The sequence below is a fragment of the Scyliorhinus canicula genome, chromosome 20 (genome assembly GCF_902713615.1).
Source record: "Scyliorhinus canicula chromosome 20, sScyCan1.1, whole genome shotgun sequence".
In the NCBI taxonomy this organism is placed as follows: domain Eukaryota; kingdom Metazoa; phylum Chordata; class Chondrichthyes; order Carcharhiniformes; family Scyliorhinidae; genus Scyliorhinus; species Scyliorhinus canicula.
The window spans coordinates 42764267-42789611 of record NC_052165.1 but is presented as its reverse complement, the minus strand read 5'-3'; the positions used below and the strand labels follow the sequence as shown (position 1 = coordinate 42789611).

Below are 25345 nucleotides of genomic sequence, written 5' to 3'. Positions count from 1 at the left end.
GTGATGTGACCACTTGGAATCTTTCATTCAATTGTGCGTGGGTGTAGTTGGAAATGGCTGTTCCAGAAATGAGACCTGGGCTATTTTAATTGCTTCTCTGTTCGTTCTTTCTTAATGAAATCTAGGTTCAAACCATAAAATCGTAACTGGTGGTCTTGATAATTCTGTGCATGTTCTTTTTTTTCTAGCATTTTACAATGCGGAAAGTTCCATGTAAATCTGATGCTCCAGCTGGTTCATTTTTTGCACGTGACAATACTGCCAATTTCCTGTCGTGGTGCAGAGCAGTCGGTGTCGACGAGACTTACCTGTTTGAGTCCGAGGGCTTGGGTAGGTTATCGGCTCTTCCGGGATTAGTCGTGGTGGTTGTACTTTTCTATAGAGTTCTCCAAGGCTCTAGTTACATGGTCTGTATCTTGATATTGCTTTCCTAAATTAAAGATCCATGTTTCACTTCAATCCTTGCTCCTAAAGTTTTGAAATGTGGTCCATTCTTAGTTTAAGAGTCATAATTCGAACTTCAAAGCACCTTCCAAAGGAATTTAGCTAAATATTTGAAGGGGAAAGATTTACAGGGTTATGAAGAAAGAATGGGAGGGGGGGGAGGGGGAGAATGGGACTAATTGGATCTTTCAGAGAACCAGCACAGACATGATGGGCTGAATGGCCTGGGTGATTCACAATTAAATTATATAGTATCAATACAGGCCATTCAGCCCAACAGCACAATGACTATGCTTGTGCTCCCCATTTAACCCCCCTTCTCACACACCTCACTTTCTCACAGTGCCAACATATACCTCTGGTCCCTTTCCCCTCGTGTGCTCATCTAGTTTCCTCTTAAATGCACCCAAAATTATTGAATAATTGCATTACTTTTCTGGAATGATGTCAGGATGCACTTCACATAAAAGGTTGTGAAAAACTGGAACTCTCCCTTCTCCACCCACTCACCCCCAAAAACCTGTTGGGATTGTTGGGTGGTGGGGGGTCTATTGGGAATGTCAAAGCTATGATTGGAGCCTTTTGTTCAGTAAGGCTATAAAGGGACAAGGAAGTGTGGCAAGTGAGTGGAGCTGAGATATGGGTCAGCCATAAACTCATTGAATGGCAAAACAAGTTCAAGGGGCTGAATGGCTTTCTCCCGACCCTTTAGCTCACACAGCTCACACAGCTAAAACAGATGAATTGACCAGTTACCTCATTGTTCTTTGTGGGACCTTGCTGTGTGCAGTTATATAGAAATGCTGACATAGAAAAGCATCCCAAGTTGCTTTGAGGGAAACAGTTCAGGCAAGCCAAAGAAGGACCATAGGAGAGGTGGGAGTATTTTACAATCTGCTCTTTGACTGAACCTTTGGCCCTTCGCCCAACCTTTGGAGAAAGGGTGGTGTGGCCGTAAAGTAACCGGAGTAGTAATTCGGGGCCTAGACTAATGCTCTGGAGACAAGTGGGTTCATATCCCACCATGGCAGTGGGTGAAATTTAAATACAATTAATAAATGTGAAATATAAAGCTAGCCTCAGTAGTGGTGACCATGAAACTATTTTTAAAAAGACATCTGGTTCTCGGTATGGTCTACATGTGACTCCAGATCCACAGTCATGCGATTGACTCTTAAATGCCCCCAGATATGGCCAACAAGCCACTCGGTTCAACGGCAGTTAGGGATGGGCAACAAATGCCGTCATGGTTGATGATGTCCACGTACCTTTTTTAAAAATAAATTTAGAGTGCCAAATTATTTTTTTTCCAATTAAGGGACAATTTAATGGTGGCTGATCCACCTACTCTGCACATCTTTGGGTTGTGGGGTGAGACCCACACAAACACGGGGAGAATGTGCAAGCTCCACACAGACGGTGACCAATGGCCGGGAGCGAACCTGGATCCTTGGTACTGTGAAGCAACAGTGCTAACCACTGCACCACCGTTTCGCCTGATGATGTCCATGAAAGAATTTTTTTAAAAGACCTATCTCCTAATATCCATTTTTATCTGATCCTTGGGAAATGTCGTAGGATGTTACCTGACTTTAAAGGTGCTTTATCAATGCAATACATTGCTTTGTTCTTTTGAATTTCAGCTGTGAGCAGTGGAAGCCCTCGTGTAGCATGCTCTCTGTTGGTTCTTCATTGCCCCTTCATTGCCCATCAGATCACAGCAGTCTCGCTGAATAATTCTATTCACGTGCGGCTTATTTTGTGACCCACAATTTCAGATGAAATTCTTTCCCAGGTCAATCCTCTATGTTTTGAAATCTGAATCAATGAGCTTGGTTACTAGAGTGGCATGATGAATTTTGGCCATTACAATGCAGCAATGTTTGTCAATCGTGGGGGAGGAGTGGCTGTCAATCTCTGAAAACAGTGGGGGTTAGAGGGTTGCACTTTGAAAGGGCAAACTGAAACTATCCTTTACAGAAAATGCAAGGTCACCCTTTGCACCAGAGACTTTATAAATGGTGCAATGTGTCCCCTCTATTCAGAGCTGCTTTTTTTTCCTGCCTGAAATGCAGAACAAAGAACACTGCCAGTGGGCGATTGACAAAAAGAAATTAATAAAATTTGCTTTTGATGAGTCTGAGAGTGATAGCTATGCTATTGTGCGTGGGAAAAGAAAAGGGTCCTAAGATCGTTTCGCGCCTCTAATCTGCTCTGCTGATTGTACTCCAACCCCATATCCCTGGATACCCTAAATCGATCTTGATCTTTAAAATTCCCATTGAATTCGCCCTCCACACCGCCCCAGGCATCCGCCGCCTAGAGGGGCCGAAGGTTCGAGACCTATGTCTGAAGAAGCACTTCCTGATTTTACTCCTGAACAGTTTGATTTTTCAGATTAATTGATTTACTTTTTCATGGGTAGTGGCAATTTGTTGCCCATCCCTAATTGCCCTTGAACTGAGTAACTCGCTCGGCCATTTCAGAGGGCAGTTAGGAGTCAACCACATTGCTGCGGATCTGTAGTCGGACCAGGTAATGACAGCAGATTTCCTTCCCTAAAGGACATTAGTGAACCAGAATGTTTTTTATGATCATTGATAGTTTTACCATTACTGAGAATAGGTCAAATTCATTTTTTAAAAATTCACCAGCTGCCATGGTGAGGTTTGAACCTGTGTGCCATGGGCTTCTGAATTATTATCCAGTGGCATTGCCACTACATCATTTCCCTCTTGTTATGATATTGCACAATTATGTCCTTGTTTTCGATTTGTCCCACCAGTAGATATAGTTTTTCTCTCTATCTACCCTAACAAAATCCTTTTAATATTTTAAACATCTCGATCTAATCATCTTCAAACTTAGAAGGGAATACAAGCCTCGATTTGACCCTCTAAGCTCTGGTATCATCCTGGTGAAATAAAAACTGAAAATACTGGATAAACTCGACAGATCTGAGAAGTAGACTTAATGTTTCAAGTCCAATTTAACATCTTCAGAGCTTGGAGCTCTATAGAAGAGTCACGCGCTCTTGAAACATTAACTCTGTTTCTCCCTCCACAGCTGCTGCCTGAATTGCATCGTTTCCTGTGTTTAGTTCCAATTTCCAGCATCCGCGGCATTTTTGTCTTCCATTACAATCCTGGTGAATCTTCGCTGCACCCCTTCCGAAGGCCAGTCCATCTTTCCTGAGGATTTGTGCAACAGAAAGCTTCACTTTGTATTCTGGTCCCGTCTAGATAAAGGCCAACATGGCATTCGCCTTTCTGGTTTCTTTTTGTAACTGATGTAATGTGAACTCCCAATTGTTTAACCAGCTTGTGGGGGCGTAGATGTGAGATTTTGTTTATTTTGCCTCCAGTTCCTGGTATTATCTTACAAACAATAAATGGTGAAAAATAATTCCCCACATGAAAGAGATGCTGCTGGAAGATTTCATTGTAGCTATAATAGGCAAATTAGTCATTTCCATAATTTGTTGGAAGCACTTTTGATAACCAAAGTGACAGTGTGTAACTTTAGTGTATTCATGCTCAGGATGTGGGTGCCGCCAGCAAGGCCAGCATTTATTGTTCATCCCTAATTGCCTTTGAGAAAGCGGTGGTGAGCTGCCTTCTTAAACTGCTGCAGTACATGTGGTGTCAGTACACCTATAATGCTGTTAGGAAGGGAGTTCCCGGATTTTGACCCAGCAACAGTGAAGGAACGGTGATATAGTTCCAAGTCAGGATGGTGTGTGGCTTGGAGGGGAGCTTGCAGGTAATGGTGTTCCCATGCGTCTGCTGCCTTGTCCTTCTAGGTGATGGAGGCTGCGGGTTTGGAAGTTCATTCAACTTTACCTCGTTTGCTGTATGTCTTTGAGCACACCGTTCAGTCAGAAATAAAATTCTGCAGATGTTGAAAATCCAAAATGGAAATTTAAAACTGCTGGAAGCACCCGTCAGATCAGGCAGCTCCTGTGGAGACTGGACAATTCAGGTTGATGGCCTCGCGTCTGAACAACGGATCCACAAAATGAACAACGGAGGCGGGGAAAGTGGGTGGGATCATGGAGGGAGTAATAGGAATAGAGAGGAGTGATTGGTTCGAAAATAGGAGTTGTTGAATTACTGAAGTGATTATGCAAGGGGAAACAAGGTGATAATGATCTTGCTGTATGCAAAATGCCCGCTTTCCTTTTTTAGTAAAATTTCGGCCATTCTGAGGTTGGTAAAGGCAATATCAATTCAAATATTTTCTTAGTTTTTTTTAAAGAATGTTTGTTTATTTTTTTGGCAGTTTCCTCATTCTGTGTCCCTTCCTGTGTTTAAAAATTCTATACTTGTTTTATTTTGCTTCCTTCCAATTTATTCATTTTTTCTCCCTTCCCTCCGTACATTTTGCTGCTCCTGTGTGAGTGGTATAAACATAAGAGTTTAGGAGTAGAAATAGGCCATTTGACCCTTCGAGCCTACTCCGCTATTCGATGTGACCGTGGCTGGTCTCATTGTGGTCTCAACTCCATTTTCCTCTCTGCCCCTATGTGTGGGGCACGCAATGATCCCAAGAACTGAGCAGGATTAAAATGGAAGCAACATACTGTGGATGCTGGAAATATGAAATTAAAAACAAAGAATGCTGGATGAACTCAGCATGTCCAACATCATCTGTGGAGAGAAACAGAGTTAGCGTTTCAAGTCCCTTTCTATCTCCTTTCAAAATCTACAAACTGGACTGTCCTGATAGATTTTTTTGTATCAGCTTATTCCTGCCCCACTTAACTTATTTCTTTCTATTTTGACTCCGTTCTGTCTCCCCTTTTCCGGTCACTTTTCACCTACATTTGTGATTCATCCGATGTCCTGCACCATTTCAACCGTTTCCAGTAACCGCCGCCTCTCCACCATGGATGTTCAATTCCTCTACACTTCCATTCCCCACCAGGAGGATCTGAGGGCTCTCCGCTCCTTCCTTGAGCAGGGGCCCGAACAATCTTTGTCCCCCATCAGTTTCCCCTCGCTGGCTGAACTTTCACGTAACAGTTTTTCCTTTAACTTGTCTCTCTTCCAGCAAATAAAGATATACCCGGGTACCTCCTTGAGCACTAGTTATGCCTTTTTTTTTGTGGGCTGAGTGCAACATTCCTTGTTACAGTCCTAAACCGACCACTCCCGCAACTTTTTTTCCAATACATCAATGACTGTATCAGTGCCACTTCATGCTCCCATCTGGACCTGGAAAAGTTTATTAATTTTGATTCCAATTTCTACCTCTCTCTGACCTTCGCACAGTCTGTTTCCAACACATCACTTCCTGTCCTTGACTTCTTTGACTCTTGTTCTGGTGATAGACTGGCCACCAATTTTCAATGCAAGCATGCCAACTCCCACAGCTATCTCAAACACAGCTCCTGGGCCTTGGGCAGCACAGTAGCACATGTGGCTTCAGAGCGCCAGAGCCCCAGGTTTGATTCCCCCCCCCCCCCCCCCCCCCCCCCCCCCCCGGGGGTCACTGTCTGTGCGGAGTCTACATGTTCTCCCTGTGCCTGCATGGGCTTCCTCCAGCTGCTCTGGTTTCCTCCCACAGTCCAAAGGCGTGCAGGTTAGGTGGATTGGCCATGATAAATTGCCCTTAATGACCAAAAAGTTTAGGGGGAGTTATTGGGTTATGGGGATAGGATGGAAGTGAGGCCTTAAGTGGGCCGGTGCAGACTCGATGGGCCGAATGGCCTCCTTCTGCACTGTAGGTTCTATGTTCCTCACACCTTGCGTCTTGGGTGGACTTCATCCCATTCTCCCAATTTCTTCCTCTCCATCGCATCTGTTCCAGTGATGCCACTTTACAACTTTTCTGACATGTCTTACTTTTTCTGAATTAAGGTTTCCCTTTACTGCTTTAGACGGGGCCCACAGCCATGTCTGACCCATTTCCCCACACTTTTTAAAAAAAAAAATAAAAAATTGAATACCCAATTTGTTTTCCAATTAAGGGGCAATTTATCGTGGCCAATCCACCCACTTTATATCTAATTATGCTTATTTCCTTCAATTTCCTCTCATAGTCCAAAGATGTGAAAGTTATGTGGATTGCCCATGCTCAGTTGCCCCTCTGTGGTGTGCCCCAAAGGTTAGTGGAATTACAGGATAGGGTGGGAGATTGGGCCTAGGTAGGGTGCTCTTTCGGAGGGTCGGTGCAGAATCAATGGGCCGAATGGCCGCCTCCACTTCAGGGATTCTTTGATTCTGTGTGACCTCAAGTTATTTTGCAGGAATGGTGGCATTTTATGTACAGATACATAATTTGAAATTACTCTTTACATGAGTCTTTACAAATGGAACACTTCTATTCCATGCATTCATTTACCTTTCCACACATTCCGCTTTTGTTCAGCATAATTAGATATAAAGTATAGCTCACGCACTCCAGCTCTCTCTTTCCCTCTCCGCCCCTGGCTGAAGATGGTTGTGAATGTTTCAACCTAATTCTTTGCACTGATGTCTTGAAACTCCCCAACGTTTTTTTTTTTAACCGCCCCCATCGTTGAGGATAGGGAAGTTTTTGGCATCTCCTCTTCCCATTAGTTGTTTGATTGTCCATCACCGTTTACTACTAGATCTGGCTGGACTGCAGAGCTTAGACTGGATCTGTTAGTTGTGGATTCGGCTCTATCGCACACAGCTTTTGCTGTTTAGCATACATACATACAGGTGTGTATTGTAGGTTCACCAAACTGGCATCTAATTTTGCATCATCATGGTAAATTTGCCCTTCAAATCTCAGCCACCTTATGGTATTGGAGTGAAATTGCTTGTGGCCTGATTCTAGGGGATAATTTTGTGCTGTCAGCCAAACCTGTTTTACTCGTGATGTTTTTCTTTTGCCAATTTTCTGCTCATCCCTTACAATATTTCACCAAAAGTACAATCCATAAATTGAATAATCTGATACTTTTGTTCAGAAAAGAGTGCAGTACCAGCTTGCCAAAATTGCACAAGCTATACACATGAGCATTGAGGCCATAGTGCCATTAGGCACTGAGGCCAATTGGGCCATCAAGCCAATGCTAGCTGTCTATAGAACACTCCAGATAGTCCCTCCCTCTATCCCTGGAGCCCTGCAAGTTTATTTACATCAAATTTCCTTTTGAAATTATTGATCATCTCTGCTTCCACAACCTTCATGGACAGTGTTTTCCAGGTCACTACCATTTGCTGTGCAAAAAGGTTCTTCCTCACGTTCCCCTGCATCTCGTGCCCATAACCCTAACCCGTGCCCCCAATCCCTTGTACCATCAGCTAATAGGAACAGCTTTATTTGTCTACCTTATTCAAAGCTGTCATAGTCTTGTACGTAATCCAGCAAATCTCCCCTCAATCTCCCTTGCTCCAAGGAGAACAACCCCAGATTCCCCAACCTTTTTATTTGTTCGTGGGATGTGTTCATCGCTGGCTAGGCCAACATTTATTGCCCATACTTAATTGCCCTTGAGAAAGTGTAGGTGAGCTGCCTTCTTGGAGCACTGCATCCATGTGGTGTAGGTACATCTACAGTGCTCTTAGAGAGGGGTTCCAGGATTTTGACACCATGACCGCGAATGTGCGGTGATACAGTTCAAAATCAAGATGGTGAGTGGCTTGAAAGGGAACTTGCAGGCAATGGTGTTCGCAGGCAATGGTGTTCCCATGCATATACTGCCCTTGTCCTTCTAGGTGGTAGTCTTCACGGGTTTGGAAGGAGCCTTGGTGAGTTGCTGCAATGCATTGTAGATAGTAAATCTCCTCTACAGCCTCTCAAAGATCTTCATATGCTTTTGTTATTGCAACGTGCTGTGCAGAATCCCCAGTCAGGTGAGTCCAACATTAATGGCATATTTTATGGATGTCCACTTCTGTTTTTCTTTTTCTTTTTTTCCAGTTTTGCACAAACAACCCCGACAGGTGTGTCTGTGTCTGCTTGAAATTGGTCGAATTGTGTCTCGGTAAGTGTAATTAGCTAACTTATTTATTATTACGGATAGTCAATCTGCTGTGTCTTTGGACAATATGAGAACAGGAGAAGCCTCCTCCACTGTTTAGTTAAATCATGGCTGCCTTTTAACTCCTGTAATGAATGATCCCTGCAGAGAATGATAACTTTTTAAAATAAATTTTAATTTCAAGTTGACAACTGACAGAATGATGCATCAAAATTTCATGTTTTAAACCATTTACTGTAATAAATGATTAAAAGCACTAGTGATGGTCATCTTTTGATATCACGTTGCACTGTGCAAAACCAAATAACCTGAATTAAATAAACTCAAGGATCTCATAGTCCCCTGACTGACCTTCGAATGTGACAATTACTTGTGTGACCATCTCTCCCATTATAATTTGTTTCTGTTACTATTTGCTAAGATGAAAGAATGGTTTGATATATTGAGCTCAACACTTCATTTAATTGGTATTAAATCAGACCCCTATCAGTTACTCTATATTTTGGACAGCTTACTTGAAGGTTGTTATTCCCACTTTGCTTACTTGGAGTAAGTTACTTTACTTTTAGAGTATTAAAGTTGCTTCAAAGTGATTGCCCTTCTAAACATATCAGGGTACATTCAACTAAATAGATATTAAAATTTAAAGAGTTACAAAAGCTATTTACAGAATAAAATGACAAAATACAGTGTTAATTAAAGTGACTTCTAAACAAGTTAAACTGCACTAATTTGACGCACAAGGCTGAATGTTTTAATACTTGTTTTTCTTTGCACAAAGGACTTGAATTTAGAGAACAGAATTGATCCTTTTAATTGCAAGGATTGTTCGCACCAGTAATTGTTCAACTTTGACATCTTGTATCACTGCCTTAAGGCCATATGCTTGTTCTCCCCCTTGTCAACTTTGAGTATAGTTCAAGACAAATCATGTGATGAGCTTGTGTGCCAGTGTAAAATCATGTTGGTTTGACCTTGATTGCATCTTAATTAGTATAAAATTAATCAATGACCCTTCCACTACCTTGAGGCTGAGATTGCCTGGACATTTGATGTCCAGATATGTTGTACTGTGTTTTCTCCTTTTAAGTGTGGACTAAGCATGATAGCCCATGTGTTCTGGCTTTACCAGCATCATTGTTACTCGTAAACCATTTACTAATCCAGCTATCATTTGCAAAAGATGAAATTTTGCCATTTGCTATGTTAATTTCATTTATTGATTCCTAATTGGATAAAATTTCATTTAAAATGAGTTATCTGTAAATAGGTTCCAGTTTTCATAGGGTAAGATCCCCCTTGTCTCATTGTTATTATCACCTTTTTGTTTTCTCTAGCCTTTGAGTGGGGTGTTCTGTGCAACAAGGAAATCTATCTCCTCCCATAACTTGTGTTAAATTTCATGAGATTCCATCATCTATTGTAACTTGAATGTGATGTTTGAACAACGTCAACTTAGATTGATGCTGTATTTTCTCTGATGCTTCCACCTGCAGATCACCTTACTCAAAATCATTCAAAATAACATCATGTATGGACTTAAAATATTTTCCAACTCTCCATTATTCTGTATCCATCCTATGGATTGTCCTCACCAAGTTTATTTGCTACCAGGCCCTTAATTGTTCCAATCCATATTATTGTCCCTTTTCACTTTTTAATTTTGCTCATTTTGACAGGTATCGGTTTGTTTCATTCTATCCCAATTGGTTTCTCTATGGAGTATGTCTCAGTGCCTTGATGATTTAATTTGTTTCACTCTACTCTTTCCACTAACCATTTCATGCAGGTTGTCAAGTAGAGGGCTTGCCTGAGACCTGTTTTTCAATGCATTATTGCACGTACTTCTGAACCCTTGAATGGGCCCATTTGATCTTTTTTCCTGAATATTAGATACTTCATATGTAACTCATCTGCACACTTGTGCGGTGCCCCAATTGTCATGCCACACATTCTTTAATTCCTTGTGATCTTATCAAAAGATCTCAAAGTTATTGTTTATCTCTCCACATATGGTCCAGGTGCTTTGGGTGGTGACCAGGGTATCAGATTTTGTTCTCTTTCAAAAAAACACATAGACAAGGAGGCAAATATGACCAAGATAAAGCTATCAATTTACCAGCCTTATCTATAATTTCCTTTCACTAGGCTATGCATTAATGACAAATTGACATATTCAATTGAATTTTGATTTCCTCTCCCTATTTTCTGCCCTTAAACACTTAATCCTATTTAATTTGAAGCATCCCACTAGTTACTACCATGATTTCCTAGTTTCTAGGTTTACCACAGCTGTAATTGAGGTAGAAAACATAGACATAAGAACATAAGAACTAGGAGCAGAAGTAGACCGTCCGGCCCTTCGAGCCTGCTCCGCCATTCTATAAGATCATGGCTGATCTTTTTGTGGTCTCAGAACCACTTACCCGCATTCTCGCCATATCCCGTAATTCCTTTAATTTTCAAAAAAACATCTACCCTATCTTTAAATATATTCAATGAAGTAGCGCCTACTACTCCTTTCGGTAGGGAATTCCATACTACCCTCTGAGTGAAGAAGTTCCTCCTTGATTCAGTCCTAAATCTGCTCCTCCTAATCTTGAGGCTATGCCCCCTTGTCCTACTTTCACCTACCAGTGGAAACATCCTTTCTACTTCTATCTTATCCATTCCCTTCAACATTTTATATGTTTCTATTAGATCCCCCGTCAACCTTCTGAATTCCAGTGAATATAATCCCAATCTACTCAGCCTCTCCTCATACGATAACCCCCTCAACTCCGTAATCAGCCTAGTGAACCTCCTCTGCACCCCCTCTAGTGCTAGCACATCCTTTCTCAAGTGTGGAGACCAAAACTGCACACACTACTCCAGGTGTGGCCTCACCAGCACCTTGTACAACTGCAACATTACCTCTCTACTTTTAAACTCAATCCCCTTCGCAATGAAGGACAAAATTCCATTTGGCTTCCTAATTACTTGTTGCACCTGCAGACCAACTTTCTGTGACTCATGCACAAGTACACCCAGGTCCCTCTGCATAGCAGCATGCTGCAGCTTTTTACCATTTAAGTAATAATCCGTTCTATTGTTACTCCTACCAAAATGCACAACTTCACACTTATTGACATTATACTCCATCTGCCAGACCTTTGCCCACTCACTCAATGTGTCAATGTTCCTCTGTAAAGTTTTACAGACCTCAGTACACTTTGCTCTGCCACACACCTTCGTGTCATCTGCAAACTTGGATACCTTGCACGTAGTTCCCAACTCCAAATCATCTATATAAATTGTAAATAATTGTGGTCCCAGCACCGATCCCTGAGGCACACCACTCATCACTGATTGCCAGCCAGAATAGCACTCATTTATTCCCACTCTTTGTTTCCTGTTAGGCAACCAATCCTCTATCCATGCTAGTACTCTACCGTTAACACCATGCATCCTTATCTTATGCAGCAGCCTCTTGTGTGGTACCTTGTCAAAGGCCTTTTGGAAATCTAGGTACACCACATCCACTGGGTCCCCTTTTTCTACCTTGCTCAAAATGTCTTCATAGAATTCCAAGAGATTTGTCAAGCATGACCTGCCCTTCATGAATCCATGCTACGTCTGTTCAATGGGACAATTTCTATCGAGGTGCCCTCCTGTCTCTTTCTTGATAATAGACTCAAGCATCTTCCCCACGACAGAGGTTAAGCTAACCGCTCTATAATTCCCCATCTTTTGTCTACTTCCCTTTTTAAACAGTGGCGTCACATTTGCTGTTTTGAAATCCTCTGGGACTGCCCCAGTGTTCAGACATGTAAGAGGAAACTAGATAAACACAAGAGGAAGAGAAGAATTTGCTGATGGGGTGGGAGGAAACGTGTGGAGAATAAACACCATCACAGAGCAGTTGGGCCAAATGGCCTGTTTCTGGGCTGTAGAATCAGAAAAGATTTATTGTGTGATTACAACCTTTTAGTTGAGCTTTGACTATTCAGAAGGGCTGGTTTATATTGTCTTTACTTTAAATTTACAGGTATGGTGTAGAGCCTCCAGTGCTGGTAAAACTGGAGAAGGAGATTGAACTCGAGGAAACACTGTTGACCACTTCGGAACAGCGGCTTCCTGTAGAAAGTACAAAACCATGTTCTCATAACAAAGAGCTTCATCAAGCCGTAAGTTGGTCTTATAAAATTTTAAATAAAACCTGAATTTTAAAAGTGCCAAAAACTGGGCTATTTCATCCAGCTCTGGGCTCCACACTTTAGGAAAAGTGTGAAGGCATTGGACAGAATGCAGAAAAGTTTCATGAGAATGGTTCCAGGAATGAGGAACTTCAGTTATAGACAGACAGGCAGACAGATCAAAGAAGTTGGGACTGCTCTCCTTAAGAAGAGACGGTCGAGAGGAGATTTGATGGAAAGTGTTCAAAACCATGAGGGGTCTGGACAGAGTAGATGACCGGGGGGCGGGGTCTGTTTCCACCGAAGGGATCGAGAATAAGAGGACACGGGCAAATGAAGCAATAGCAATATGAGGGAGATAGTTTCCCTGCCTCTCAGCCAGAAACTCTGTGATCAAGTCCCACCTCAGGCCTTGATGGCCAAAGAGGTGTGTTCATAATACAGTCAAACATGTTGCGTGTCGAAATCCTTGCAACACACTTGTAGTGTTCTTTGTGTTGCTTATTTAGGATGGTTTGCGTACTGTTGCGCAAAGACCACTTATTATTTTACAAAAGCTATGATTTTGTTTACGCTACTAAACTGGGTTTTGACACTTAGTCCTTTTCGAATACAGAATTGATCAATGACATCTAACTACACTCATCAACTGCTAATCTCACTAACTGGTATAAACTACAACCTAACCTTCTCGCACTAACTGCTCTTATGACCTTCACTAGCAGTTTCCTGCCTACAGGTAGCACAAGTGGCTAGCACTGTGGCTTCACGGCGCCAGGGTCCTAGGTTCAATTCCCCGCTGGGTCACTGTCTGTGCAGAGCCTGCACGTTCTCCCCGTGTTTGCGCAGGTTTCCTCCGGGTGTTCCGGTTTCCTCCCACAGTCCAAAGATGTGCAGGTTAGGTAGATTGGCCATGCTAAATTGCCCTTCGTGTCCTGTTGCACGTTTTACTTGAGTGTAATACGCGTTTATTGGAGTGTATTAACACGCCTCCGTTTAAAGGCCGTGTGCTTAACACTGCTAGGCTCTGTATGTGTAATTTCAGCTCGGAGTCGCCAGGTGTCGTATATAAACACCTAAAGTATCTCAAGGTCAGGTTCAAAGTAATAAAACTATACACCGATTAGTAAGTTCCAACGATCAATATTTATTATACAAATATAATAAATACGCATGCACACGCTAAAGACTAATACCTATTTCTACTATTAAACGACTAAATACTTATCTAAGTGGGAACCAGCAAGGTCAGGGGACAAGGCCTTTGTTCCTTTCTGGGCTGCACCTTCTGTTCGTTATTAGACGAGTACTGTATAAGTTCACGTAGCGAGCGTCGTTTTGGGACTTACTGAACGATGGCTGGTGCTCAACGGCTGGTTATGGAAGACAGGATCAACGGCTGGAGTCGGAGTCAGGATACAACAGCAACGGAGTCAACAGCGGAGCCGGAGCAGAAACAACAGCTCAAGCCGGAGCACAAAACAGACAGGACCGTGTGCGGGGTCTATCTTTATAGTGGCCCCCAATGTCCGTGCCTCTTCGGGGCGGGCTTTGCCTGTCATGCATTGATTGGATCAATTCCCAATCGATGTCTCACAAATCCCCCAATCTGAGGGTCCCTTCTCGATGTGTGGGGCGGTCTCTAGGGTCTTTTGTGATGGATACTTCTGGTGCCGTTTTGTCTGGGCGTCCACTTAAAGTATCTATTCAAAACCAAATGTTGCTATTGTGTGTGCCCAGATCTGGATTGCCTCATTAATATGCAAAGCGTTTTGCTATTAACACCTTTGGTTGAGATCTTCCACCTGGCCAGAAACTAGTTTTGCTGCGTGCAGAATGCTAATCAGTCTTTGCAGACTGCTTGTCTTGGCTAAACTGCTTTTTCCCTGCAGTCTTAGCAGTTCTCCATTTTGTTAGCCCCGTGTCCATCTTAGGTGGCTACAGTCCAAAAAGGTTAGGAGGGGTTATGGGTATAGGGTGGAAGTGAGGGCTTAAGTGGGTTGGTGCAGACTCGATGGGCCGAATTACTACTTCCTGTACTGTATGTTCTATGCTCTATACACTCCTCCCCTAAGGTCTAGCATCACTGCTTTATATAGTAGCATCTGAAACTCCCTCCGGTGGCTATTCATGGTATTGCATCAACCCTTGTAATGCTGATATTATGATACCACAATGCCGATGGCTGGTGGTAAGAACACGAGAGACTCCTGGTCAGCCATGCTTGATGCGGAGTGGCACCCTTTCAAGCTATAACCCTCTGGCGACAGGCTAGTGACCTGTTCCAGGAAAAACTCACTATGGAAACAGATGGAAATCTGCCTTGCGCATCGCTAGGCGTGGGAAGAAAAACAATAGCAACATGAGAAAAATCTTTTGTGCAGCGAGTGGTTAGGGTCTGGAATGCGCTGCCTGACAACGTGGTGGAGGAAGGTTCAGTCAAGACATTTAAGAGGGAATTGGATTATTTTAAAAAAAAATAATTTTTATTAAAGTCTTCACAAAATATCAACAACAGAATGGAAAAAGAACCCCATAGAATTAAATACAAAACAGAACGCCATAGCACCCGCCAACCCCCTCAAAGCAAATTTCACCTTTTCCAATTTAATAAACCCTGCCATGTCGTTGATCCAGGCCTCCACGCTTGGGGGCCTCGCATCCTTCCACTGGAGAAGAATCCTCCGCCCGGCTACCAAAGGCCAAATGCCAGCCTCTTTCGCTTCCTGCAGTCCCGGCTCCTCTGCAACCCCAAATATTGCGAACCCCAGCCCGGTTTGACCCTGGATCCTGCCACCCTCGCCACCTTCTTCGCTACGCCCTTCCATAATTCCTCCAGCGCTGGGCAAGCCCAGAACATATGGGTGTGGTTTGCTGGGCAACATGAGCACCTAACACACCTGTCCTCGCCCCCAAAAAACCAGCTCATCCTGGTCCCGGTCATGTGTGCCCTGTGCAGCACCTTAAAATGTATGAGGCTGAGCCTCGTGCATGAAGAGGAAGAGTTCACCCTCCTGAGGGCATCTAGCCAAGTCCCCTCCTCGATCTCCTCCCCCAACTCCTCCTCCCACTTACCTTTCAGCTCCTCCACCGAGGCCGCCTCCTCCTCCTGCATCACCTAGTATGTTGCCGAAATCTTCCCCTCTCCAACCCACACCGCCGAGAGAACCCTGTCCTGTACCGTGCATGGCGGCAGCAGCGGGAATACTTGCCGCCTGACAAACGCCCTTACCTGTAGATGCCTAAAGGTGTTTATGGGGGGAGCCCGTACTTCTCCTCCAGCTCACCCAGGCTCGTGAACTTCCCATCCACAAACGGGTCCCCCAACCTTCTTATCCCTGCCCTATGCCACCCTGCAAACCCTCCATCCATTCTCCCCGGGACAAACCGGTGGTGCCCCCATATTTTGGTCCACACCGAGGTCCCCATTTTCCCCCTCTGCCGCCTCCATTGGCCCCAGATTTTGAGGGTAGCCACCACCACCGGGCTCGTGGTATACCTCGTTGTTGGAGGGAGTGGCAGCGGTGCCGTTACCAGCGCCTCCAGACTCGTACCCCCACAAGACGCCGTCTCCAGCCTCTTCCATGCCGCCCCTCCCCCTCCATCACCCACTTGCGCACTATCGCCGCATTAGCAGCCCAGCAGTACCCACAGAGGATGGGCAGCTCCAGCACCCCCCCCCCACCCCAATCCCTGCTCCGCTCCAGGAACACCCTTCTCACTCTCTGAGTCCCTCGCACCCACACAAACCCCGTTATGCTCCTGTTGACCCGCCTAAAGAAGGCCTTCGGGATAAGAATGGGGAGGCACTGGAACAGGAACAAAAACCTTGGGAGCACAGTCACCTTGATTGACTGCACCCTACCCACCAAGGACAGCGGCAACGCATCCCACCTCTTAAACTCCTCCTCCATCTGCTCCACCAGCCTCGTGAAATTAAGTCTATGCAGGGCCCTCCAGCTCCTGGCCACCTGGACCCCCAGGTATCTGAAGCTCCTCTCCGCCCTTTTTAGTGGGAGCTCGCCAATCCCCCTCCCCTGGTCCCCTGGGTGAATCACGAACAGCTCGCTCTTTCCCCATGTTGAGCTTAGACCCTGAAAAATCCCCAAACTCCCTGAGGATCCTCATTACCTCCGGCATCCCCCCCACCAGGTCCACCACATATAGCAGCAAGTCATCCGCATAGAGTAACACTGTGCTCCTCCCCACCCCGCACCAGCCCCCTCCATTTCTTCGATTCCCTCAGTGCCATAGCCAGGGGTTCAGTCGCCAGTGCAAGGAGCAGGGGGGACAAGGGACACCCCTGTCTCGTCCCTCGATACAACCGAAAGTACTCAGACCTCTTGCTTGTGGCCACACTCGCCATCGGGGCCTCGTACAGCAGCCTAACCAACCTGATGAACCCCTCCCCAAACCCGAACCTCTTCCGCACCTCCCACAAGTACTCCCATTCTACCCTATCGAAGGCCTTCTCAGCGTCCGTCGCCGCCACTATCTCAGCCTCCCCTTCCCTCGCCGGCATCATAATAACGTTCAGGAGCCTCCGCGCATTCGCGTTCAACTGCCTCCCCTTCACAAACCCAGTCTGGTCCTCGTGGATGACCTGCGGTGCACAATCCTCTATTCTCATGGCTAAGACCTTTGCCAGCACCATGGCATCTACATTTAACAACGAAATTGGCCTGTAAGACCCATATTGCAGGGGATCCTTGTCCCGCTTCAAGATCAAGGAGATCAGTGCCCGGGACATCGTCGGGGGCAAAACTCCCCCTCCCTTGCCTCATTGAAGATCCTAACCAGCAACAGGTCCACATACTTTTTGTAAAACTCGACCGGGAAACCGTCTGGCCCCGGTGCCTTCCCCACCTATCCCAAAGGGATAGATGCTCCCAATCCCTTTGGCCAGCTCCTGCAGCACAATCGGGGCCCCTAATCCCACCACCAGTCCCTCCTCCACCTTCGGGAACCTCAGTTGGTTCAGAGAGCGGCCCATCCCTCCCTCCTCCACCGGGGGCTCGGACCGATACAGCTCCTCATAAAAGTCCCCGAAGACCCCATTGATGCCAACCCCACTCCGCACCATGCTCCCTCCCCTATCCTTAACTCTCCCGATCTCCCTAGCTGTGTCCCGTTTCCGAAGCTGATGCGCCAACATCCGGCTTGCCTTTTCCCTGTATTCATAAATTGCCCCCTGGGCCTTCCTCCACTGTCCCGTTTTCCTGCTCTTTTCCAATTTCCCATTTTGAAGCTTACCATTTAACCTGTTCACACCGCCTTTTCAGGAAGTGCATTTCAGATCAAAACAACTCCAATGTTTAACAATAAAAATCTCATCTCCCTCTCATTCTTTTGCAACTATTTTAAACCTGTGTCCTCTAGATAGTTTCTCCCTGTCAGCTACATCGAAAGCCCATGTAATTTTGAACACCTATTAAATCTTCCCTTAACTTCTCTGATCTCAAGAGAACAATCCAAACTTCTCTAATTGATGGAGATTCATTGTCATTAATTGTTAACAACTGCAATATTGTTGTCTGTATGATTTGACAGCCAGGTTGGTAGAAGACGAGGCTTTGATCTTTTATCATTTGCTTCCTGTAAACTTGTTTGTTTCGAAATGACACTTTGAAACAGATTCAGTCAAGCTATGTTAGAATGAACTGGTGACGGCTAGATTGTCCATTTCTGTAGAAATATTTATTTTAATTGCCCCAAATCATTTCCATTTTGATGTTGTAGGATACCCCGACATTCCCAATGCCCTCCTCTCCCAGCAACGTTATCTCAACGGATGCACACTTGTTGCCCTCATCAATCTGTCTGTTTCCTCTGTCACTAATGACCCTTGAGCAGGTAGGGTTGGGCTACTGCCGACAATACAACCAAGTGGCTTTCTCGGCCATTTCAGAGGGTATCTATGAGTCAACCGTGTCTGAAGCGGCATGTAAGACAGACCATGCAAGGGCAGCAGATTTCCTTTCCTAAAGGGCATGAGTGAACCAGATGAGATTTTATTTTTTTTTGTACAAATTTAGAGTACCCAATTCATTTTCTCAATTAAGGGGCAATTTAGCGTGACCAATGCACCTACCCTGCAGATCGTTAGTTTGTGGGGGTGAAACCCACGCAGGCACAGAGAGAATGTGCAAACTCCACACGGACAATGATCCAGAGTTAGGATCGAACCTGGGACCTCGGAGCCGTGAGGCAGCAGTTCTAACCATGCTGCCCTCTAATGAGATTTTATAACGATCTGCTAGTTTCACTGTCAAAATTACTTTTTAATTCCAGGTTTCTTTAATTAACTGAATTTAAATTCCCCTAGCCGCTCCGGTGGGATTTGAACTCTCATTTCCAGATCATAAATCCAGTCCTCAGGATACCTAGCCCAAGTGACGTAATCACTACGATAACATACTCTGTAAACTTCAATCTTCCTGTCCTCCCTTTCAAACCCATTACCGTCATATTTTTCATCGGATCAAAGTAAAATTTTGTTTACCGTCAGCAAACTAATTATTTTCTTTCTTCCAGGTGAAGACGATTGCTGATGATCCGCCTTGTAAATGTTCACACCGATTCTCCATTGAGTTTTTGTCTGAAGGCCGTTATCGTTTGGGAGAAAAGATTCTTTTCATCAGGGTGAGGTTTTGATCCTGCGAATGTATGGAGCTGTAGAACTGAAATAAATATGAATGAAGTACTGTGAATCGTAATGAAATGTAGGGTGAGGTATTCACGTAATTCTAATTCTAGACATTAGCCTTTGGTTTGTTGGGCTGGTGGTGGGTGCCCTGGATGCTAACTGAACCTTCAGGATGCCTTCAGGGAGGTCAAATGTTAATTGTACACTATATTTAACTGTAATCACGCAGTGGGCAATAACTGGGGTTTCACTTGAGCACGTATAAAGAGACACTTTTATTTAAACTGTGGTGCTTTTGAGTTAAGAAGATTGGATGGTTTGCCTAGTCAGGTACTCGGGAATGAGTCACGTCATTCAATTCAAATACAAATATTTCATGGCTTTTTAAAGATCTGATGGCAGCTCCTTGTGAGCATGAAGCATATTCTTAAATTTCCTTTGTCCTGAACGTTTTTTCTGAACGTTGTCATAATATACACCTATGATTATAATGGAGTGCAGACAGGCAGTGATTGACACACAGGATGACCAATAAGCACACACAACAGAGCAGCCAATCACCAGGCAGGACACGCCTACTATAAAGCCAGAGGTCACTAGGTTTCCCACTCTCTCGGGACCCAGCCACTGAGACAGTCAGTTTGTGAGCATAGCCAGTGCAAACACCATGCGGTAGCTAGTCAATCTGGTCAGGCTAGTACTAGGTCTCCAGTCAATTCAGTATAGTGTCAACCCACAGTTGAACATGTATATTAGTTAATACGTCTGTTTAGCCTGAGCTTGTTTTCCAAAGTTGTGGAAAATTGCGAGGAAATGTGAAATCATTTGTAAGACAACAACAGGGTCCTTTAATGCGGCGCAGGTTTGGCAGATGAAGGCACAAGGGTGGCCATGGGATGTCCGGGATTGGCTGAAGACAATTCAAAGCAGATATCAAGAGAAAAAGCCCAAATATGTTTAGCACCTCAAACAAAGGCCACACTCCTGAATATGCAGCACTATTGCCTGGATTCTGTGCTGTTGGCCTGATGGACTTGAATTTGAGTACCAACCTCATTGAATGTAGTTCATAGATCATAGAATTTACAGTGCAGAAGGAGGCCATTTGGCCCATCGAGTCTGCACCGGCTCTTAGAAAGAACACCCTACCCAAGGTCAACACCTCCACCCTCTCCCCATAACCCAGTAACCCCACCCAACACTAAGGGCAATTTTGGACGCTAAGGGCAATTTATCATGGCCAATCCACCTAACCTGCACATCTTTGGACTGTGGGAGGAAACCGGAGCACCCGGAGGAAATCCACGCACACACGGGGAGGATGTGCAGGCTCCGCACAGACAGTGACCCAAGCCGGAATCAAACCTGGGACCCTGGAGCTGTGAAGCATTTGTGCTATCCACAATGTTACCGTGCTGCCCACGGTAGTTCTGGCCTTTTAACCTCACTAGTAGTGCCTGCAATCTTTCTTGCACTGAACTTCCCCTAACCATAAATTGAGGTAGATTTGATATTGATAGGGAATCATGCTGACATGGCTAGGTTAGCGGTGCTTGCCATCTGGTGAATCTGACTGGAGCATCCACCACTGTCTCGGGGAACGTTCCGTCTAAACTCTGGTGCAGAGATTGGGAGCTGAACAATCAGGCTGCAGTTAAACCCAAAATTTGGACCTGCCCACCCAGTGGTTTGTTTGTAACTGAATAGGTTAATCTTGCACAGTGTTCATATATAAGAGTAGGCAATTCAGCTCTGCCATTTGATAAGATCTAATTATCACCTCTGCTTTCCTGTCTGCCCCCATACCCTTTGACTCCCTTTTTAGTCAATGACTATCTAACTCCACCTCAGTCGCTTTCTGAGGAGCTAAATATTTCTCTTCATCTCTATATTAATTGGGAGACCCCTAACTTTAAACTGTGTCCCCTAGTTCTAGTGTCTCCCACAAGAGGAAGAATCCTGGCATCTACCCTGTCATGTCCCCTCAAGATCTTGTATGTGTCAATAAGATCATCTCTCGTTCTTCTAAAGACCAATGGATACAGGTTGAAACTCTCCTCATAACCCCTTCATCCCAGGAATTAGTCAAGTAATCATTCTCTAAACAGCTCCTAATGCAATTATACCCTTTTCTTAAATGAGGAGACCAAAACTATATATAGTACTGAGATGTGGTCTTACCGATACCCTGTAGAAATGTAGCAAAATATCCCCATTTTTATATTCCATCCCCCTTGTAATAAGGGCCACTTGCCTTCTTAATCACCAGCTGAACCTACATACCAACATTTTGTGATTTCATGTTCTAGGACACCCAGATCCCTCTGTACCTCTGTAATATCTCTCTATTTAAATAATATGCTCCTTTTCTATTCTAACTGCCACAATTGGACACGTTCACATTTTCCCATGCTACACTCCATCTGCCAAATGTTTAGAAAGGCAGGGCATTTGTGAGGCCACACCTGGAGTAGTGTGTGCGGCTTTATGCCTCCTTATCTAAGGCAGAGCAGACATCCCGAGGGGCAGTGCAATCAAGACTACATTCTTGTGATGAGGGGATTGCTCTATAAAGAGAGATTGTGTAACTATAGGTCTATGTTCCCTGGAGTTTGGAGGAAATCAAGGTGATATCATTGAAACATTGAAAATGTTGACGTGGCTTGACAGGGCCGATGCTGAGAAAATATCGGCCATGGCTGGGGAATCTAGGATGCAGGATCACACTCACAGGATATGGGGTTGATCATTTAGGACTGATCCCGTATCCTTTTTTTAAAATCATCTTTCTTGGAATATTGAACTGATTCCCTTTGAGCTGATGTTGTAGCCTCTGCCTCAATGACCCTCAGAACATTTCATGTTCTAAATGTCCTCCATGTTAAAATAAGCCTGAGTTCTTCCTTTGTTCTTTGACTGATAATAGTCTGTGCACCCCTCATTATCAACTCGCCAGTGATTGAAAGCAGTCTCTCATTGATGTGCAAGGTCATCAAGAGGATGAACAATGAAACCCTTTAAGATTCTTCATCATTCCTCAAACTTTTTAGGCCTTCATTTGTACACAGGAGGTAGACAATGAAATAATGCACTGCAGCTTTTCCAAAGTTCTGATGTCTCTCTGAAGGTGGACTTCCCACTGCTGCATGTGAAATTGGATAACTAATTGAGCGATAACTCTCTATATGCAGATTAATAATACTGGATGGGGTGAAATGCTGTTTGGAAGGATGAGCAGAAATTGATATTGCTGAGTATTAACCTTGCTCTTTCCAATGTTTACTTGCAGATGTTGCATGGTAAACATGTGATGGTGCGTGTGGGAGGAGGCTGGGACACACTACAGGGCTTTCTCCTGAAACATGACCCTTGCCGAGTACTGCACTTCACCATGTTGGAGGAGAAGATCATGGCTTTCGAGAAGGGCATCTCTCCGGATTGCACTGATGCCTCTAACTTCCCGGCAAAAACTCCCAAGCCGCCAATTGTGAACCTGCAATCCTCTATCAAGATGACGCCATGCCATGGATCTCCTCACGGGCCACCGTGGTCTGCGTCCAAGGTGACCCATGCTCACTGCAAGTGTCCCTCCTCTCCAGCGCAGCCATCTAAATCAGAATCTCGGCCAGCAACTGCTGAGGGCAAGCTTTTGTCTCGCGTGACGCCAAGCTCATCTTCCAGGGCTCCTAAGTGTCCTGCACCAAGGTCACAGCCATCCTCTAAACATCCACCATCTCCAGCAAAGCAATCCTGCCCCCCCAAAGGTGTGGCACAGCTCAGGACCAGGGAGGCACAGCCCTCTCCCAGACAGCACCGAACCCCTTCAAAGGCTCCAAATGGACTTCTTCAAAGACTTCCAGGCAAATGCCCGCCAAATCCAGACACCGCATCCACATTGATTCCTCAGTTCCCCATCGAGACTATTCCATTTTCTGCTACTTCGCTAGCGTCTCGCTCACTGCAATCCCCAGGGAAACGCTTGCAGCCCTCTAGTCTGACATCTCCGTTGGCCCCCAAGAGGCCACTCACGCCGGCCAGAGGTCTCCAGGCCCCTCTCCCTAACTCCACTCAGGTTTCCCACAGGCTGAAATCCACTCCGAAGAGCGTGCCTGCCACGGCCAATGACTCTCCTCTTGCTGAGAAGATGCAGAAAGCATCCGCTAAGACCCTTGCATCAAGCAGTAAGAAGTTACCTCGCGGCCCCATGTCTACTCCGAGGACTCCGTTAGCTGTGGTCAAACTGCCACAATCCGAAGCGACGACCCCACGCTCTCCACGGATACAGGCTTCCGCGGTCAAATCCGCTCCTAAGGTGAAGGGCGCGACCCTTACGATGAAACAGTCCCATGCAAATAATAAGAGCCCAAATGTGGCCTCGCCTGCTCCCTTGAGAAACCTGGCTGCAAAATGCTGAAGTGAAGATAATGACTTAATCATGAGAAGAAGTAATGAATCTACAAATAATGATGAAAATAGTTTCTTGGGGTGAGGTGATGGGGCTGGTGCTGCTTTTGAAAGTGTGAATTCTTTTGGTTGAATCAAGTGCAAAATGGTTGTTGTGAGTCTTCACAGACAAGACATTGACTAGTCTGTAGAATATTAACCTATTGGTTTCTCAAATCTGGAATTTTCTTCCCTTTTCCCCCAACTGCCCGGTTATTTTGATTTTATAATTTTCTTGTCCGGTTTTGTGTTTCTTGAACAAAAGCCAGTTTCAACTTTTCCTCGTTCTGGATTTGATAATTTTTTCCTGGGGAGTGGGTCGTTTTTCACTGAATCGACCATCTGTTATACCCATCGCCCAATTTTGCTTTTCACGCTGGGATATGTACTAGAAGGTGGATCCAATATCAGCATCTTTCTACCCCCTCTCCATGATCCCACCCATTCCCCTCTGACCGCCCTCTCTTCCATCCCCCTCCATCGTCTAAGTCAAAGAATTAATCATTTTGTCCTGGTTTATTTTAAAGAGCCAAGCTTCCAGCTGAAATTCCAGTGCAGAGCGGAATCGCCCTGTGCTAGTTCTTCCTCTGGAACCCTCCACTTTCATCCATTTCCCAGCCCTCTCCCCACATTTCACGTTGTTCTTTTTTAACTCCTCAGCCAATTCCCTCTCAAATAATGTCGGTGTTTTGGCTTCTGTTGTCATTTATGGTGGAACAATCCTTGGTCTAACTAACTTGCAGGACTTGACACTGAACAATGATTCACGACAAGTCCCATTGCATAACCGTGTTTAGCTAAGTTTGCAGATTATCCCACAGCTCTCTGGATGGAAAATAAATGTAAGTAGATTCCAGAATTGCATACAAGCAAAGAGGCTCTTGTTCATGAAATCTGTTGGTTGGCAATAGCAGTAGTGTCCATTGATATGAAACCATACTCCCTGTGTGATTTGATATATTTTCCCTCTTTTCTAGACCTCTGTTGACTGGATGGATTACACTTGAGCTTTAGTTATGGCATTTGCCACTGTCAGATAAAATATAATCAATGTCTGGAATGTGTTCGGGGTGTGGGGGAGGGAGGTGAAGACTGAGAGGGTTTTATTGTCGAAGGTTCCTCTCCCCGACGTCTTCAGTGACCCACCCTGATTGAAAGCCACATGAGCAGATATTGGGTTTAAGGACAGGATGCTTGCCACATGCGAGATCTGCACCCGGGCGAATGTGAGAGGAAGGGTCACCTGAATAAGATGGCAGAGGGACGTGAAGTCGTGGTCACTTGGGAGCGAATGGTTTCAAGAGAGGAAAAGAGACAACTGCGAGAATAAAGTATACTTCATAAATGTATGGACTCCCTCATTTTTCTCTTCCCGGTATCTCTGAGGAGGGTTATTTTTATTTAATGGTCATGACAAGTTGTACTAGTAAAATTGACACTAATTGTTGGATGCACTTCTGGATGTAGCTACAATGTTTTGACTAAATCCAAAGAATTATTTTATGTTCCTGATTGTTCTTGTTACTCATCTTCCAGATCTTTGCAGTCACGGCAATGAATAATTTAATTCAGTCTTACTTTCATATCCTAACTGATGCTAAATTATCTTGTCTTTTGGAAAACTCTGCTATTTTTAACATGTTGCAGCATTGCAGATATGAGTTCTAATATTTTTAGCAA

At 44.7% G+C, this 25345-nt stretch overlaps 1 protein-coding gene across 1 annotated transcript in view; it reads left to right on the top strand.

Annotated features, from left to right (window-relative positions):
* Positions 1 to 24344, top strand: part of gas2l3 (growth arrest-specific 2 like 3) — a 58703-nt gene extending 34359 nt beyond the window's left edge. Inside the window, exons 5-9 of the mRNA XM_038780823.1 lie at positions 189 to 330; positions 8341 to 8404; positions 12429 to 12567; positions 19111 to 19218; positions 22512 to 24344. Of these exons, the coding sequence (XP_038636751.1) occupies positions 189 to 330; positions 8341 to 8404; positions 12429 to 12567; positions 19111 to 19218; positions 22512 to 23636 (1578 nt within the window). The 3' untranslated portion in view covers positions 23637 to 24344. The remainder of the gene's footprint in view (positions 1 to 188; positions 331 to 8340; positions 8405 to 12428; positions 12568 to 19110; positions 19219 to 22511) is intronic.
* The last annotated feature ends 1001 nt before the right edge of the window (positions 24345 to 25345 follow it).